The sequence below is a fragment of the Rhincodon typus genome, chromosome 4, assembly GCF_021869965.1.
Source record: "Rhincodon typus isolate 14 chromosome 4, sRhiTyp1.1, whole genome shotgun sequence".
NCBI lineage: Eukaryota > Metazoa > Chordata > Chondrichthyes > Orectolobiformes > Rhincodontidae > Rhincodon > Rhincodon typus.
In genome coordinates this window covers 81,991,120-82,011,825 of record NC_063335.1, presented here as the reverse complement: position 1 = coordinate 82,011,825, position 20,706 = coordinate 81,991,120, and the positions used below count along the sequence as shown (strand labels likewise).

The following is a 20,706-nucleotide window of genomic DNA, read 5'->3' as shown; positions in this document are numbered from 1 at the left end:
CCGTGGATTTTACTGAGGTGAATCGTTAACCAAGTGCGTGCTCCTCCTTCACCTCCATGTGAGGTTCTGCCTGCAGCCGGGAGCTGGTCCCCTTTGCCTTGGACCCAGCGCCTTTGCCCTCTCACCTGCATCTGCCGTCGGTCCCCTGGCTTGGGTGCAGCCACGCGTGCGCAGTGAGCGCGGAGGGCTGGGCTCCGGAGCACGAGCCGCATTTAGGGGGCGCGCGCTAGCAGGGACCGCTCAGATTGAAACCTCCACCAGAGCAGGCAAGTGGCTAGCAGGCACCGAGCAACCATGGCAGACACACACAGTCTTTACCTGCAAGCAATTGAAGAGTCTACCACACAGTTCTTGGAAATTTGGCACCATTATGACAATGCTGGTAACTACTTTTATTTTGCAATAAATTCATTCCTCCACACAGTAGCTGTGCAAAGTGAATACCTTTAGATTTATTAATGAGAATCACTGTATGTATTTGTCTTAAACAAACTATGTACATCGAACAATAAATGCTGATTTATTTGCGTGTTATCAAAGCGTTGGCAAATTGCGAACTCTGTATTAAAAATGAAACCTAATTGTATTAAGCGGTATGAGTGATTCCTTTAACGTAATTTCGTAAACTGAAAACTGCCTTAATTTTATGCTAAGTATAAAAGAACACTTTATTTTAGGTCGTGGTTATATTGAAGGAAGAGAGCTGCAAAATTTCATTCGAGAACTTCAGCAAGCTCGGAAAGACACTGGCTTAGTAAGTATTGAACTTTAGGGCAATGCGTTATGTAAAATAAACACATCAGATTATCGAGATGTAAATGTGCAGATACACAATGCAAAAGGCTGATCTCAACGGAGTAAAACAACCCAACTTTTTAGCTTTGCACAGTTATGACTGCCGGTTTGCTGGTAAATGTAATGCGTTCGGATTTTGCTTTGTGCCAAAGCAAGGGCAGGCAGTACTTTCTAAATAGCGGGACACCACGAAAACAGCAGAAAATTCTCTATAATGCAACGATGAAATTTCTTCGACATTTACTTTCAAGTGGGGATATTTTTTCCTGCTAACTTTCCCTAATATTTTGACTATCGTGAAGCCCAGAAGTCATCCGCCTAAGCATTTCACAGGGAACACATCTGCCTTCTGGAATATGTACAAAACTATTGTTAACTGTGCATGAAAAGCAGAGAAATCTACTTAGTGACAAAAGTCAGTGACTAATCCTTTCTCTCTGGCTCCACCTCAGGTGATGACGAGATAGTGTCAGCGCTGCTGAAATTCATAAAGCCGACAATGTGACTGTGGTGTTTGGATTAACACCATTGTCAACAGTTATAGAGCAAAGATAATTCCGCAGATTTCATTCGTCAGAGTGTGTTTGTCGAGTCAATACAATCGGTAATCAAAGAATTGCAAATGTTGAAAGTAACAAAATAAACTGAAATATTAACGCACTTATGGTATTATTACGTTTGGTAATAGCAAATTAAGCAAATATACATTCGAATTACCATTATAACCCAGATGTGACACCAACAATAACCATTACAGCGACATAAAATTAGACATGTTGGTGTGCTCCTGTCTCCTTGACGACAGACTCGTTGTAAAAGCGGTTAAGAGGAAGTCGGTCATTAACACCGATAGCGCCGGGTAGCAAGTCTCAATTTCTGTAATTATGTACTATTGTTCAGTATTTGATTAATTTTTCACTGATTTTGAACAGCATCCGTCCACTTGACACACGCACTGTGAATGAATAGCAATTTTTTTGTTACCTTTTTTTTCTGTTGATTTGGATATTCTTCCAAACGGATTGTCACTGTAGAAAATTCTTCTGCTGGAGTAGGTCTGAACGCGCACCTGGACGCAACACCACAACAGCAGCCACGAAATGGACAAGTTAATGACAGATCAGAGCTTTAGATTTGATCAAACGGAACACTATCCCCATGGAACTTGTGTGATACAGCAATGTCAATAATGTCACGGCAACTCCCTTTTTGAAAATAAAACTGTTGTAAAACGTGCATGTTGTCACCTTCCCCAAATCCAAACCATTGGGAAGCACTTCAGAACGGCGCTACTTTAAATGCAACACCATTAATAAGCACGAATAACAAAGTTTAATAGTTAGTGATTTGTATTGTCTGTAGTACTATCGGCGGCGCTGCATATTCTTTTGGCGATTATTAATAAAGCGTTTCATTGTTTATTGGTAAAATCTTCTTCAGATTCTACATCGGTTTTGGAATCTAACTGAATAGGGTCAAAAATGTCTATTTTGTGCTACTTGCATTTTATCTCCGCAGATCAGATTGTATTTCCCACATCAGTGTAAATTGCTAACATGCCTAACATGATCAATCCGTAGGAATTATCTGACGGGATGAAAGCTTTGGTGGAGAAGTACGACCAGAGTGCTGATGGAAAGATAGAGCTGGCAGATGTAAGAATTTCCAATTTGTTTTAGCTCGATCACATTGGTGCAGAAACTTTCCTCATTAATTCACGTGGCGCAAACTGGATTCTTGTTGCTTCAGTAAGCTTCTAGTCCGCTCCCCGAAGTTAATGACAAGGGTTCAATATTGGTATTCCTGTGGAAAAGATTGTGACGAGATATTTATTTTCGGAAAGTTAGGAATCCTTAAACTAAATTATCGATGGAATTCGGTATCAATTTGTATAGAACTGCTTGTGTTTAAAATGGGCATTGTGCAAGTTTGCATCATATGTCCTTGCATCCCAGTTCCAGTATCAAATAAACTTTTAAATTTGACATTCTCATTCCTATTTAAGCTGATACTTCGCGTACGTATAGTAACGGCCATACATAAATAAGCATATTATAAATGGAAATATACGTGGAATTAGACCCTTTACCTAGCTTAGTAAGGAAATTAGCTTTTGCCTACAGATTTATTTATGTCAATTTTGAGACCATAGCTCTCTCATCAGCAGAAACAATTAAGCAGAAATGATGCTTTTCCAATGAAAAATGAGAAATAATTTAAGTCTGACTCACCTCAGAAAATAATGTCTGGCGGTTGGAAACATTATTGTTGGTAGATGTCTAAACGCAGATCATTTTGCCTTTTGCTTGCAGGTGGGGAATGGTATATTGACATGGGAGACATAAAAAGAAGAAAAAATGAATTGAAAGTGGCAGAAATAACATGGGAAGAAATGATTATTTGCACACAAAGCCTTTTCCTGTCTTAGATTGGTATTTGAATTGCTTCTTGCAATTAAACTACCTAATATTATAATTGTAATTATAGTTTCAATCCCAATTCTCAATTAAAGAATTCTAATTTAAATCAAAAATCCAACTAGATTTGCCTAAAATAATAAGAATTGTTGTAACAGAAATATTTAATTCCATAACAGTTTTCAATAAAATTCTGAGTGATTATCAAAAGTACATACATTTATATTATTCACACCATTTGATCAATTTCTTGAACTTGTGTGTAATAAGCTTTAAAAAAATCTACTGTGACCAAGCTCAATATTCACATCTGAAGAATAAATGGAAGTCTCCTGTTTCTTGGGCTATTGTTCTCAATGAAATTGAGTTTAGACAGTTAGAATTAAATACCGGTACGCATTCACCTACTTCATAAACTATCCTGATGCTGCAGTAACCAGCACAAATTTAACAATTTGCAGTGAGAACCCAAAAATGACCACAGGAAAATAATGTTGTTAGGTTGATGCATCAATGCATATGCTTGAGTTTAGTGGATGAGATATGTTGTCAGGACAACACAGAGCTATACAGCACACATAGCTTCTAACTGACTAGCTGCATTGTTGGGCATAAATCATAACGATGATATGTAGAAAACATTTTAAATGTGTTACATTGGTTATTTAGGGGGTACGGAAGCTAGAAGTGTCTTATTTATAACTGAGTATCATTTTAATTAAATAATCTACGGCACATTAAATAATAATTTACACATAGAGATATTTGTACATGATTTTAGCAAAATATGAACATAATATCATTTTTCTAAGTGCCAATTTAAGGTCACTGAATGCTGTATGAGATGATTAGATATTATTCAGCAACGGCAAGAAGATATATGGGAGAAACTATGTTATAGAATGCTACATCCTTTGGTTTAAGCAATACAGTTACCATTTTTAGCAATTTTATTTTAATTAATGGAAAACCAAGTATTAATCTAATGTTTTATTTTTCTAGCTTGCTCAGATCCTACCTACAGAAGAAAACTTCTTTTTGTTCTTTCGGCAACAATTAAAGTCAAGCACAGAGTTCATAGAGGTATAATTGCCATTTTCCAGTAATTTAAAGAATTTTCCTTCAAAGCAGTGACTTTTCTATCTCATATATGTCACAGTTGAGTGAAAGATTCAAACTGCATATGTTTTCTAAAAATCTATACATTTCAATACTATATTATTATATATTACATATTGCTAAAATATTTTAATATATACTGTGAAGTGCCCATTCCACTCCTTTTAGAATGTTTTAGAATGAAGAAAAAACTTTTTCGCATCTTGGAATGCATTGCAATAAATTAGAATTATACTGTATCTGAAAGGGTTACCTGGTGCAAGAACATAGTGTGCATTTTGAAATTTTGATTTATAAAATGAACCTATATGAAAATCAAGCCCTTTTTATAGAGGGTATTGAAAAATTGTTGGCTTGGACAATTTTGTTCTTGTATATGCATCTAATGTACAATTCCTGTTTTTTTCCAAATGTGTGGATTTAGTAAATAGGAGTCGGGAAATTATTACTATAGATATGCCATTGTTTATAGAGTTTGGATATCTTATTGGTAGAATGTCAAAAGCCAGATGATGAAAAAATAATTTTTTTTTGTATGTAGTAGTAGTCACACTAGCCTTACGTTCAATGAAGAATCTTCCAGAAAATGCAGGAAGAGCACATTACTGTAATAGAAATGTTGGGTGATTTAACTAGGTAGAAATACAAAATAATTTCAAGATAGCATCAACAATGTATAGTGTGAAGAACATCGAAGATTGCACAGAAAGCTACCAATGCATGTTGTTACTAAAAACATGTGATACAATATGGTATCTTACAAGTTTTGTATTAACCTGACCCCCAATGTTACAGGCAGCATTCCAGTCTGAAGTAGTGAAACTGGAAGAGTTTCCTTCAACATTGGGTGTCAGGGCACTATTTACAAACTGAAGTTCTTCTAGGAGTAGGTTTGTAAGGTATATATTAGCTTAATGCTGGAAAACTAAATTTTCAGATTAGTATGGAGGTGCACAGTCTCATTGGCAATGGGGGAGCTAAAGTCATCGACATGAATATCTGATATGTCTTGAGCATGTTCTAGAAGCTAGTTCCAGAAAACATTGGCAGCTGCTTTGAAGTAGTCTGTTCATACCCACTTGGCTGTAAGAGCAGGTGGTTGAATTTGAAATCTAATTTTAAGCATACAGATAATGGGAAAACATCTGAAAACATATTAGGAGGATTCACCAAAAGGAATCATCCCCAGGAATTAGCTTGGTCAACTTTCATTATACGTCTTCCATGGCAAGTGTTTGTTTCCTTAGGTAAGGAGACCAAAACAGCACACAATACACCAAAGTCTCATGAAAGTTCTAATTGCAGTAAGACTGTTTTACTCCTAATCCTAACCATTAAAGGCCAACGTACAGTTTGCCTTCTTAATTGCTTGCTGTAGTTGTGAGTTAACATTCAGTGACTTGTGGACAAAGTCACACTTCAAAGTTCAACACCTCTTGGCTATACACTATTTAAGAAACACTCTTTCTTTTCTGCCATGAATGACTCCACTTTACTCCACACTGTATTCCATTTTGCAATTTTTTTTTGTCCCCTCACCTAACCTCTCCAAGTCCTTTGCAACCTCCTTGCATCATCCTCATCTGCAGGCTTGTAAATATTTAATTTAATCCCTGCACTCAGATAATTGATAGAAATTGTGAATAACCAGGGCCCAAGCAACATTCCGTCTAAGCTGTGTGGCTGTGCCACTACTCCAAGCTTCTTCCTACTCTAACTTGCATGCCGATGCATTAACTTTCAGTTTCTGTAGTTGTTGCTATGCACCAAAAAAAGAACCAGAGAGAGTATTGGGCCCAAGCACTGATCTTTGCAGGACTCCATTAGCAACAGCCTGTCAACCTGGAAAAGACCCATTTATTCCTACTCTCTATTTTCTGTCCACTAATTAGCTCCCAATCCATGCCATTATATTCCCTCCAATGCCTTGAGCTTTAAGTCTGTGTATTAACTTACGCAAGACATAATCAGAAGCATTCGCCACTAGCCCCCTTCGCAGGAGATATTGCTGACACTAGTTATTAGTGCTGTCCGATGCGTGGTTGATGTGACTGTCGCACTGGGATGACTAGTGTTATTTACTCAGATGTCAGGACATGGATGGCTCAGCATCAGTGCAGGAGCAGTCCTTGACCTCTCCTGCCAGGTCAAGATTCTATTCCTCAGAGAGGTTAAGGAATTGGATGTCCAGCACACCATCACCCGTCTGATGTCACTTCACCCTTCTGTGTGATGTTTTCCCCTGTAACGACTTAAAGGAGGCAAATGAGTAAGTGGCGTGGCAGTTAGTGCAGTGTATATGGGGAAAGGTTGTTGATATGTTCCAAGGGAAGGAGGAGGTAGCATAGAGGTCATGGAGGGTTAGTGGTGTTAGAGGACAGGTAACAAGAGTGAGTGAGGAAGGTTGTTTCTTATAACAGAGGGGTTGTCAAGGCAGAAGTGTTGGTGGCAGGTGGGTTCAGTGGCATAGATAAGAGAGAAGTAGCAGAAAGCATAGAAGATCACTGACCTTTTTCCAAGAAGCATGATGCCAGCTTCTCCTTTCCTGCCATCTCATGTGAGCCTAACACAGCTGAGCAGCACAGTTTGCAGATAACAGCACTCCTGCAATGCGCATCAGGCTTTGAAAGATGGCACTTCAGTGAGGGATGCTGGTTTTATGGAGGACTCCCACTGAGCAATGATCTCCTCCATGAATGGTGAGTGATAAGATGGGGCTCAAATAGGACTTGATCTTTTTTCTCGCAGGTGCTCAAATGGCAATTAATCGGGTCAGTTTCATAAGATACAGTGAGGAAACTTGCTCAGCCTTGTGGTGAGAATCGCTTTACCAAACTTGATGTGACTCCAACTTGGCCAAGATAGTGTAGGATTCAACCCGTAGTATTTGTATTCTCTGACATTTCCTTATTTGATATTGTATAATATCCTGACACTCCTTGTACTGAACCCACATTTTTAAAATAATTGAAAATATCCTCAGTTACATTAAAATTCACACACAAAAGCTGAGAAATGCTATACTCACTCACCAATAAATCATGTCCTTCCTGAAATGGAGTTCGAAATATAGTTTGTCATGTTGTGTAATAATTTCATTAGAAAACATGGCTGCAGTTTTGACAGATTATGTGAGTAAATCACTGTGAGTGAAACGAACTGTGTATCTAAAGCACTTTCTTTTTCAGACGTGGCGAAGATATGATGAAGATCATAGTGGCTTCATAGAAGCAGATGAGCTGAAGGTAAAGATCTATTGTACATAAGATATTATTGTTAATACTGTAGAAGGTTGAAACTAGTCATGACTTTCTAGTTACATCGGAGCATGCGGAATAGAAGCAGAAGTAGACCATTTGGCCCATCAAGCCTGCCACACTATTCAATAAGTTCATGGATGATCTGCTTATGTTTTGAATTCCTCATTCCCATCTACCCCCTTGCCCACCTTCCCCGTTATGATATCCAATGTGAGGAAGAGAGTTCCAGAGTCAGGGTCTAAGAGAAAACATTTCTCTTCCTCTCTGTCATAAAAGGGCGACACCTAATGTTTAAATAGCGTCCTATAGTTCTGGACTCTTCTACAAAAGAAAACATCATAACCACATCCACCTTGATAAGACTGTTCAGGAGACTATGTACTTCAGTCAAGTCACTCTTTCATTCTTCTAATCTCCAGTGGAAGCAAGTTCAGTCTGTCCAGTCTTTTCTCATAACACAATCTGCTCATCCAGATAACAGTCTCGTAAACTGCCTCCAATACATTTACATCCTTACTTAAATAAGGAAACTAAAACTGCACACTATATTCAAGAAGCAGTTACACCAATTATCTGACTAACTGAAGCATTGCACTCTTAATTTTATGATCCATTCCCTTCATAATAAAGGATAGCATCACATTAGCTTTCTTGATCACTTTTCTATAGCTGTGCATTAACTTTTAGTGCAATAAACATCTGGATCCCTCTGGGCCTTAGAATTCTGCCGTCATTCTCTGTTAAATTAATACTCTTCTTTTTATTCTTCCTGCCAAAGCACAGAACTTCACATTTTTCACATTATACTCCATCTGTCAGATTTTTGCACATTCATTCAACCTCTATATTTTTCTGCAACTTCCTGTAGTTTTCACATCATACTGTCTGACCTATCTTTGTTCACCTGCAAATTTAGTTACCATTCCTTTATTCCACAGAGACTCCACTGCTGATCAAAAGAAAGACTCCATTTATGCAAACTCTGTTTTCTGTCAACCAGCCAAGCTTGATCCATGCTGATATGTTACCCCGTTGACCATGAGCTTCTATTTTGCACAATAACCTCTTACAAAAATATTGAAACATTGAATATGGAACAGGAGTTGGCTATTTGGCCCTTTGAGCCTGCTTTGCCATTCAATATGATCATGACTGATCAATCAACTCAGCATGTTGCTCCCACTTTCACCCTATATCCTTTGGTCTCTTAGGCCCTAAGAACTATATCTCCTTCTTGAAAACATTCAATGTTTTAGTCTTGATTGCATTCTGTGGCAAAGAATTCCACAGATTCACCTCTATTTGGGTGAAGAAATTTTTCCTCATCTCAGTTCTAAATAGACTACCTCAACTCCCTGGTTATCAGGATCATCCTTTCTGCATTTCTAGCCTGTCTGGTCCTGTTAGATTTTTTATAGATTTTTATGACATCCCTGCCTCTTTCTACTAAATGCCAATGAAAATAGCTGAAACAATCCAGTCTGTCTTCATATATTAATCTTGCATCCCATTAAACAATGTGGTAAACCTTCGAGCATGCTCTCTTAGAAAAGGACACCGAAACTGCACACGGTATTCCAGACGTGGTCTCACCAAAATCCTGTATATTTGCGGCAAGTCTTCCCTGTTCCTGTATTCAAATCCTCTCGCTATGAAGGCCAACATACCATTTGCCAACTGCCTATTGCACCTGCATGCTTGCTTTTAGCAATTAGTGTGCAAGGACATAGCAGTCTCATTGCATCTTCGCCTTTCCTAATCTATTGCCATTCAAATAATAATGATCCTCCCTCCTGCTTTTGTTACTAGAATGGATAACTTCACATTTATGCACATTATACTTCATCTGCCATGCATTTAACCTCTTAATCAACTTGCCCGAATCATACTGAAGCATCTCTGTATCCTCCTCACAGCTTACCCTCCAACCCAGCTTTGTGTTGTCAGCAGACTTGGAGATATTACATTTAGCTCCCTTATCTAAACCCTTAATGTATATTGTGAATAGCTGGGATCCAAGCACTGATCACTGGTCTCTGGCTGCCACTCAAAGACCTGATTATTCCTAGTCTTTGCCTCCTCTCTGCTTGCCAGTTCTCTATCCATGTCAGTACGCTATCCCCAATCCCATGCACGGTAATTTTACATGCTAATTTCTTATGTGTAGCCTTATCGAATACCTTCTGAAAGTCCAAGCCAATGACATCCATCGGTTCCTCCTGATCAACTCTACTAGTTACATCCTCAAAATTCCAATAGATCTGTCAAGCGTTATTTTCGTTTTGTAAATCCACACTAACTCTGTCCAATCCTATCATTGTTTTTCAAGTGCTCTGCTATTAAATCTTTTATAATGGACTTTTATATTTTCCTTATTATAGGTATCAGGCCAACTAGTCTATAGTTTCCTGCTTTTTCTCTTTTTTTTTCTATGTAGCCCCTTGTCAAGTGCCTTCTGGAAATCCAAGTTCAATGCATTGACCAGGTTCCCCTCTATACTCAGTGCATGTTATTCCTTCAAAGGAACTTTGATAAATTTGATAAACAGTGCCGATTTCTGATTACCTTTGGGATTTTCTAAGTGCTCAGCTATAGTCTCCATCATGATTGACTCTATCATCTTCCCACCTCATGTCGAGCTATCAAGCCTATAGTTTTCTGCTTCCCCCTCTTCTTGAATAGAGGAGTTAGATCCTTAAGGATTTTATACCTTAGGGAAAAAAAACAAGATAATGGAAAAAGGGAATAACAGAGGCAAAGAGAAAGCATTAGATGTTACTGACAGCCAACATAATAAAGAACCAAAGGTGTTCCACAGGGATATAAAAACTAAAAGGAGGAACAAGACAATGAATGACCAAAAATGGGGGTGGGGGTTATGTGTGGAAGTAGGGGTGATAAATAGGATATTAACTGAGCTCTTTGCATCTGTCCTTACGAAAAAGATGAAAGAGTAGATTGTTGAGACACTGGATGGGCTAAAAATTGTTAAAGAATTGGTAAGGAATGAGTGGCTGGATTAAAAGTAGGAATATCATTGAATTAGATGCATTCAAGAATCTTGAGGAAGTAAGCATTGAAATTCCTGTCCTCCATGCTTACAGAGAGTGGTGTCAGAGGGCTGGAGAGTTGTAAATGTAACACTCAAAAAAACGTATGAAGATAAAGCCTGCGAATACTAGCAGTCAGTTTAACTTCAGTGGTGGGAAATCTTTGAGAAGCAACAAATGGGACACAGTTAGCAGCCACTTGGACAAATCTGGAAGAATTGACAAACATTAGCACAGATATTGAAGGAAAAATTGTGTTTAACTAATTTGATTACATTTTTCAATGCAGTTACAAAAATGGTTGTTGAGGCTGGTGCTGTTGACATTCATCTCTTCCAAAAGGAGGTTGATAAAGTGCCACATTATAGGCTCGTCAGCAAAGTTTAAACTGTGCCATTAAAAGGAGAAAAGAAGTATGGCTACAATGACAACTGGGTGGTAGATTGTAGATTTTTGCACTGGACGAAAGTATCTAAATTGGTTTGGGGTCGGTATAAGGTCTATTGCTTTTCTTGATCAATACTAATAAGCTAGAATTGTATATGCAGATGACAGAACTTGGAAGTATTATGAACTGTGATAAAGATGCCTGGGAATGGTGTGGGGTTATATATACTCCTTCCCCTGACACCCCCTGATCCCATGGGGCCTGAAGTTTCTGGCTCAGTTATCAACGACACGCAACAACATGGATACGGCTCCACTTAAAGTGGCAGACCTTTATTATAGAATCAAGCAACTGCACATGTTCAAAATGACACTGATTACTAAAAGTTCCTCGAATCAGGTCTTAGGTGGTCAATCGATCAAAAAATCTGGTCCGATGTCTGAGCAGCTGCTAAATTGTTCCACCCAAACTGCAGCAACAATCCTTTCTTCCAGTGTTTTTCCTTTCTGTTGTAGTGATTGTGCCATGTAAGATAACACCTAATTTTGGTCCGTTTAATTAGTTTACAACTACATCATAAGCCTGCTCAAAGCCATCCCTGGATGTGTTGTTCCTAGGTCTCCTTTCAAGATTATGCTTGAAGGAGACAATTGTCTGGAGTGTTATCTCTGCAATTTTCTAATCTCCTTCAATACTGGAGTGAAGGAACATATTTGTGAAACACCGGCCCACAGATAACCAACACAGCTCCAACATAGTTTTTTTTAAAGAGTCTGGCAAAAGTGTGCAACCTGACATAATTTTCCCATCCTGCCTTCCTGCTCTCATACTCAATGATGCATTTCTTCTGTCAGGACACCAACTTCTTTGTTGTCCACTTCACCACCATGTGAAAAAACCAAGCACATGGAACTTCACCCAACCAGTTTACATTTATTAATATGGAAGAAATAAAAGCAAAGTTACAAGATTCAAAGTGATTAATTTTAAAGAAGAGTAAATAATGCATTGGCTTGCATGTGATTGTGTATATGTGTATGTGTCTGTGTCTATTGGCTTATGGGATTGAGAGACATAGTGCATGTGGCAGATGAAATTTAATGTAGAGGCTGAGAAGTGTAAAGTGATACATTTCGGCAGGAAGGCTGAGGAAAGACAGTATAAACTAAAGGATAATACTCTACAGGAGTGTAGGAGCAGAGGGACCTTGTGGTAGGGATACGCAAATATTGAAACTGGCAGGATACGCTAGATTGAGAAGGCATTTAATAAGGTATGCAGAATCCTTATGCTTTATATATACAGTACAAAAGAAATGAGGTTATACTGAACCCTTATAAAATACTAGGCAATTCTACGTGCCACACTTCGGGAAGAATGTGAATTCACCAGAGATGTTGTAGAGAGGAATTACAAAACTATTTCCAAGAATGAGAGATGCTGCAGCCACATCATTAGAGAAGTAAAACTGGACTACATTTGATCCAGAGATTGGCTCCTAACCACCCATTTTCTCTATCACTGAAACTGTTCATTTCCGCCTTCATAACATTGCCCGACTTCTCCTCTGTTTCAGCGCAATTGCTGTCAAACCTCTCATTTACCTCTTTGTTGCCTCTAAACTTGTTTATTTCAGCATACTCCTGGTTGGTCTCCCACATACATTCCATAAAATTGAGGTCATCTAAAATTCTTCTGCATAAGTCTTAAATCACAGCAAGTCCTTTTCACTATTATCGTGGGCTACGTAACCTACATTAGCTCCCAGTCAACCAAAATTATGATTTTAAAATTCTTACCCATAGTTTCAGTTGCTGGCACTGCCTCACACATCCTTGTCTCTATAATCTCCCCAAGTATAACCCTCTAATGATATCGGTGTTGACCTAAATCTGGCTTGTTGGTTAAGTCTAGTTTAATTGCTTCACCATTGTTGGCTGTACTTTCAAATACCAAGGGGCTTAACTTCCTTATCCTCTCCAGTTCTCAACCTAACATTCCTCTTTTAAGATGTTCCTAAAGCCTACATCTTTGATTAGCTTTTGATCATCTGATCTACAGAGCTCCTTCTGTATTTTAGTGCCATATCCTGCATTGTAATACTTCTGTGAAGCACTTGATATTGTTTTATTATGTTGAAGATGATATATAAATATATGTGTTTTCACTGTTGTTGTTAAGGAGTGGAACTATGGAGTTTTTCATTTAAGACAAACACATCTTTTTTCAGTCATCTGTACTTAGTTTGTAGCAACTGATGGAGAGATGGCAGCTCCTCTGATTCATCAGCTACTGAATCTAATGCATATATAAGGGTCTTAATGCATTTTTATATTCAAAACTAAAGTATAATTAATAAATATTATCAACCTAATGTGCTTTTATATATAACGCACCTGTCCAGCTCTTAAAAACTGTCATATAATTATTTAAATTCACGATGTGACACTGATATATAAAGATATCACAAATTAAAGAAAATTAATGCTGTCTTCTGACAATTTCCAAGGCTTAGTTTCCAACAATTCCAAAAGTGTATTGAGAATCAATGAAAACAGGGCTTCACTCCCCCATATACTCCAATCATGATAAATATACATTTTACTGAGTGTTCATCCAATTTACTCAAAAACAATATGTAATTTTATCATGAAATGCTTATGAAAATAATCATAAGGGAAAGATGTGATGGCGTCGGTGAGGGTGCAGAAACGGTTCATGAGCCTAATTCCAGGGATGAGAGACTTCAATTACATGGAGAGACTGAAGAAGCTTGAATTATTCTCCTCGAAGAAGAAAAGATTGAGAGGAGAATTTATAGAAGTGCTCAAAATCACGAGGCAGTCTAGGCAGATTACACAGGGAAAGACGGTTCCCATTAGTGGAATGATTGAGAACCAGAAGATACTGTTTTATGTAATTTGCAAAAGAACATGTTGTGACATGAGGAAAAGGTTTTTTTTATGTAGTATCTGGTTAGCATCATGAATTTACCACCTAAGAGAGTGATGGTGGCAGATTTAATAGAGCTTTTGAAAAAGAATTGATTAATTATCTAAAGAAAATAGATTTACAGAGCTACAGGGAAGCAACTGAGGAGTCAGATTAAGAGGAATTGGTCTTGCAGACAGCCAGCACAGACCTGTCATGCAAACAGCTTCATTGTGTGTTGTAGGCATCCTATGATTCATTGAAAATTATGTAATCAAGAAAGCTTAGAGGAAATAAGGAAACTGTTTATTAAAGACAAGCATACAGATAGATACAGTACCTGTGGTATACTCATTAAGAAAGATTGCCTGCTGAAGCGTAGCAGATACTTTTTATGATGTTAACATATTACCACTTTTAATAAGTTTCAGCATATTAAACGTATTGTAGAGAGAGGATGTCAGAGATTATTAATTAAAGTGCTATATCTTGCAGATGCAGGTTTACTTGCTCAGCTACTTTAGCATCACCATCTTAAGTTATTTATTGTAAATAGTTGAATTCTAATTATAATGATAGCATATCATTCGTGACTTGTAACTTCAGGTTATGTTTTATTCTGGGAACAGCCTATCTAATCTAAATTACAAATGATCAACGTGAAAAAGTTGAAGATTCACCAACTCTACTTTTAAGGGATCAAACCCTCTCCATAGTATCATCATGGAACTCTTCTACTAACAGACTATCAGATAATAATCATTAAATTAGATCCGATAAAGATCATTAAATATCTTTAAATGTCTGTCCTACACTTGAAAATTCAAAATTGTTGAACATAGATTTGGGACTGTTATTTTCTCATGCAAAGAAATCGAGTGTTTACTGGAGACAGGAAAAGAATAACTTGAGAAATGGTAAATTATTGTCATGTGTGAGGTACATGACTTTGCAATTAATTATGTAACACATAGTTAGACGCTTGTTAGCCTGTAGAATGTTTTACAAGATTTAGTGTTGAAACAGTGACAGCATTCATATTTAAGAATAGGTAATGGTCAATATGGGCCGTAACACCATAACATGCGGAAGAAGAAGTAGGCCATTGAGTCTGCATTGTCATTTAATGAGTTCATGGCTGATCTGACAATCCTCAACTCCACTTTTCTGACTTTTCCCCATAACCCTTGAATCCTTTACTGATTAAAATCCGTCTATCTCAGCCTTGAGTATATTTAATGATGCAGGATACATAATTCTCTGCAGCAAAGATTTGCACAAATTATCTACCCTCCGAGAGAATGAATTATTCCTCATCATTGTCTTAAATGGTGACCCCTTATTATGGCCTGTGGTTCAACACTCTCCCTCAATGGGAAACAACCTTTCGCATCTATCTTGTCAAGCCTCCTAATACTCTTAGCTGCTTCAGCAAGATCTTATTTCATTCTTCTAAACTTCAATGAGGACAAGCCCAATCTACTCAACCTCTTCTCATAAGAAAGCCTCACTGTGGCCAATCTAGTGAACGTTTGATTGCCTCCAATGCCAGAATATCTTCATTATTATTATTATTCATAGTCTTCCAGGTTAATTATTCATGGAAAACATTTTTTGATGTAATATAAGTAGCGCCTTGCATAGTTTTAGCAAGACATCCTTATTTTTTACACTGCATTCCCGTTAATATAAAGGTCAACATTCCATTTGCCTTCCCTTTTATCTACCGAACTCTGCTGCAATGTTTTGTGATTAATGAACAACAATCCCTAAATCCCTCCTGCTGCAGTTTCTTTTTGCATTTAAATAACATTCAGCCCTTCTATTCTTCCTGACAAAGAGCATAACCTCATATTTTCCCATTTCATATTCCTTCTGCCAAATTATTTCCCACTCAACCCGTCTCAATCCCTCTATTGACTCATTGCATTGCTCTCACCATTTGTATTACCATGTATTTTTGTGTCATCCACAAACTTGGCAATAGTACATTTACTTTCATCAACTATGCCATTAATATATATTGTAAATAATTATGGCCTGAGAAGTGATCCCTGTGGCTTTCTAGTAGTTACAGATTTCATCTTGAAAATGTCCCCTTTATTTGAACCCTTGGTGACTTATTAGTTAGCATATATCTCATTCAACATTCCTGTTGAACACCTTTTAGAAATCTAAATATATTGCATCTACTGGGTCCCCATTATTCATCTTGCTCGTCACCTCCTCTAAGGAATGCAGTAAATTGTTGGGCATGATTTCCCCTTCATGAAGCCATTCTGACTCTGCTTGATTTTATTCTGTATTTGTAAATAGACTGCTTTTATAACCTTTATAAGGGACTCCATCATTTTCCCAATGATGGACATTAAACTGACTGGGCTTTAGTTGAATGTTATTTTTCCCACATCGTTTTTGAATAAGGGTGTTTCATTTCAGTTTTCCGTGGATCTGGGACTTCGCCCAAATCCAATGATTCATGGATGATTACTATCAGTGCATCTACTATCTCTGTAGCTACTTCTTTTTAAATCCTAGGATGCAACCTATCAAGTCCAGTGACTTATCAGTCTTTAGTTCCATTTGTTTCCCTAGTCGCTTTTTATCTAGTGATAGCTATTTGGTTTATTCCACCATTCATTAGCACCTCCAAACCCAACCCCACTGCTTGGGTCACTTGATTTTTTTTGGAATGCTATTATTGTCCTCCACTATGAAGACTGATGCAAAACATTTATTCAACTCATCTGCTATTTCCCAGTCCCCATTATTATTTCTGTAGCCTCATTGTCTAAGAGACTTATGTTCAGTTTGGCCACTCTTTTCATTTTTGTATATTTAAGGAACCTCTTGCTGTCCAACTTGATATTACTTGCTAATTTAAACCTCGTAGTTTTTTTTATTGCCTTTTGTTGTCTTTCAAAATGGTCCAAATTCTCTGGTTTTCCACAAACCTTTGCCACATTATACGATTTTCTTTCAATTTGAAACTACCCTTAACTTGCTTGGTTGACCATTGTTGGGTTATTCCCATCCTTTCTTTCTCTTTCACTGGGATATATTTTTGTTAGGAGTCATGAACTATATCTTTGTTATGAATCATAAGCTATTTTCTTAAATATCTTCTATTGTTCCTTCAATCTTCATTTCTTCCAAACTCCTTCTCTAAGCCACTTCAGCTGACTCTCTTTTCATCGCTATATAATGACGCTTTCTTATATTTAGCACTGTTGTTTCTGACCCAAGTCTCTCACTTTCAAATTGAATTCAAAATTCTATTATGTTATGATCACCATTCACGAGGGCATCTCTAATTCTGAGATTATTTATTAAAGCTGCATATTTACACATTACCAGATCCAAAATAGTCTGAACAAATACAGAAGTTGCAAGAAAAGCTCAGCAGGTTTCACAGCATCCGTGGAGAAAATATCAGAGTTAATGTTTTGGGTCTGGTGACCCCTGTGTTCTGAGGAAGGGTCACCGGACCTGAAACGTTAACTCTGATTTTTTCTTCACTGATGCTGCCAGACCTGCTGAGCTTTTCCAGCAACTTCTGTTTTTGTTCCTGATTTACAGCATCTGCAGTTCTTTCAGTTTGTATCCAAAATAGCATAATCCTTGGTTGGATCCACAGTGTATTGTTCTAGGAAGCTCTCCTGAATACACTCTGAATTCATCCTCATGATTACCTTTGCCAAGTTGATTTTCTAAATATACATGCAGATTGAAGTTACCCATGATTAGTGCACTGCCTCTATTGGGAACACATTGGATCAGGACTACTGCTGATGATGCATAAATGCTTGTAGCAGACAGCCTGTTTTGGTGTTGCAATTTCTAGACAATATAACAAAAACTGGAGCTATTAAGGGATATGGGGAAAAGGCATGTCTGTGAAGTTATACTAAGAACAGCTATGATTTCACCAAATGGTTAAACAAGTGTGAGAAACTAACTGGCAAATTACTGATGCTGTGGTCCTACAGTCTACTAACTATCTATGTCCTCTTAAAGTAACCACATTTCATATTTTTGTACTGTTTAGAAAGTAGTATTTTGTCCTTGTGCCCAATTATCTGAAAAGTACATATTTGTATGATAATTTATACAATTATAAGCAGTATTGATCTTGTTTATCATTAAGTGAATTCATCAATATATCAAGAATGGCTTTTGGTTATTTTTTATATTACACACTCAAGATGCATTTGGGGTTTGTTAATTTTACTTTCATGGCTTCTCATTCTGCAAATCAGAGTTAAATAATCTACTTAGGTTTACATTTTTATTTGTCTCCAACATTTTGGATTTTCCCTCCAGAAGTTGTCGCACCCCTAGCTAAGCTGTTCCAGTACAGCTCCCACAATGGCATCTACCTGACAGTATGGAAGATTAGTGAGATATGTTGTGTTCCCAAAGCAGAATAAATCCAACTCAGCCATTTACCACTCTATCATTCTACTCTCAATGAAAGGAGTTATCAAAACTGCCATCACGTGACTGTTATAAAGGAATAACCTACTCATTGACATTCAATTGGTTACACAGATCTGGTAACACTTGATCAATATCTGTACAACTGTCTACAGCAAACAGCACTCTGGACCTTGTGTAAATTCTCAGTGTTTGCGTTGGATAACCTAACATGTCTCAATCGTGAGTTTCAATTTAAAACATATTATCTTAGCAGAATTGGTAACATCTGCAGAGAGAGAAACAGTTAACATTTTGGGTCAATGATGTTTCTTTGAAACTCAAGGAAGACAGGTTCTGAGCAAATGAAAGGCAGAAGGATGGAGGAAAAACAAAAAGAAGCTGAGCAATTGGATAAAGGGCAAGAGAAGTTAACTGACAAAAGATTTCATGGTTCAAAGGCAGTGACAAAGAGAGTAGTCAATAAACAAAAAACACTGCAGGTGCTGGAATCCAAGGTAGACAAACAGGAGGCTGGAAGAACACAGCAAGTCAGGCAACATCTAGAGGAAAGGAACAGTCAATGTTTCAGTATTACCCTTCTTCAGGACTCAGTTAAAGGAAGTTTAAGTAAGCCACTGTTTCACCTGGAAGGTGTGCTTGTGTCTGGTATTGGCACAATGTTGATGGTGGTGGGTATTGTAGAGGAATGGACAGAATGATTCATTGGATCCAGAGATTGATGGGGTGGAAGTTGGAACAAAGGGAAACCAAGCAGAAGCTATCATACTCAGGCAGGAAGGGGAAATGGTGAGAGCTGATGTGCAGGAAATGGATCAAAAAAGGTTGTGGACCATGTCAACCATGGTGGTGGGAGATCCTTGGCGAACGAAATTTGAAAACATATCAGAAATGCCGATATGAAAGATTGCATCATTGGAATAGACGCAAAGAGGAAGGCGAAACTAGGAGAATTGAATAAAGTCCTCAGGAAACTGGATGTGAGGAAGTGTAATCAAAATAGCTGGGTACAATGAGATTCATGTAAATGATGATGATGATGTAACTGATCACATGATTGACATTATTAGGAGTCTTGGCACTACATTAAAGAGCTAAATTTGGGAACATGTCGTGTACCCTTGTAAATAAAAGGCTGTTCAAGTACGTAAGGAGTTGAACAGCCTTACAGCCTTACTTTAGTGATAGTTAGCATGCTCAGAGACAGTGTATATGCAGGCAGCAACAGCACAGAAATACTCAAGCCAAGTCTCTCAATGTACTGTTATCAATATTGTTTTAAAGCACAAAATAAGACATGATGGCATCTAGGGGCAGGGGGGGGGGGGGAACCTCCAGAGCTAGGATTTGAAATTAAAAGAGAATTTAAAGGCCACAGCTGAAAAGAGAAGACTCCAAAAGCTGGATATGACCTCAGAATATTGCAAAGATACAGCTAAGTAAGAAGAGTGAAGATTCTGAAAGTATGCCAAGACCTGAAAAGATGTTGATGAGAACAAAAAACAAGAAAAGAAGACTCCAGAATAGAAAACAGAAAATGTTGGAGAAACTCAGCAGATTTGGCAACATCTGTGGAGAGAGACACCGCAGAGTTAATGTTTTGACTTTCTTCAGAACTGAAGGGGATGGGTAATTGTGATTTTTATGCTGTTGACAGAGAGGAGGGGGAGTGAATGGAATAAATTGCGATGTTCTCAGCATGTGCAGTATCTTGCTTTTATTGACAATCTTTGGAGGCAGGGTGAAAAGGGCTCAGAAGACTTTGATTTCAGGGCTGCAGAGCAAGAAGGCTACAAATCACAGGATAAAAGGATCTGTATAAGACTTCAAAGTCTAGGCATGAATCGACAATAGTCCAGAGTGTAAAAACACATGATTGGAATGCTTCAATGGTAAGAAGGAAAAGCCTAAGTACTTATCTAGGTCAGTCTGGCATGAGGGTCTGTTGGTATGGCAGCTTCAGGAGACATCTCAGTCTTTCAATTACAGGGAAGACCAATGATGAGATCAGAAGTGGGAGCTCTGGAAGTGGCAGTTTGTGTCCTACAGCACAGCCTCAGGCTTACATGTGAAGAAATAGCATCAAAAATTTAGTAGATAGCAAGAACTGCCAATGCTGGAGTCAGAGATAACAAAGTGTGGAGCTGGAGGAACACAGCAGGCCAGGCAGCATCAGAGGAACGGGAAAGTTGACGTTTCAGGTCAGGACCCTTCTTCAGAAATCTGATGAAGGGTCCTGACCCGAAATGTCAATTTTCCCGCTCCTCTGATGCTGCCTGGCCTGCTGTGTTTCTCCGGCTCCACACTTT

General features: G+C 38.0%; 1 protein-coding gene across 1 annotated transcript in view; it reads left to right on the top strand.

The window, feature by feature from the left end:
* Positions 1-258: 258 nt before the first annotated feature.
* Positions 259-20,706, top strand: part of LOC109929753 (calretinin-like) — a 117,654-nt gene continuing 97,206 nt past the window's right edge. The window contains exons 1-5 of the mRNA XM_048596146.1: positions 259-382; positions 678-754; positions 2,376-2,450; positions 4,215-4,295; positions 7,520-7,576. Coding sequence (XP_048452103.1) covers positions 295-382; positions 678-754; positions 2,376-2,450; positions 4,215-4,295; positions 7,520-7,576 — 378 coding nt within the window. The 5' untranslated portion in view covers positions 259-294. The remainder of the gene's footprint in view (positions 383-677; positions 755-2,375; positions 2,451-4,214; positions 4,296-7,519; positions 7,577-20,706) is intronic.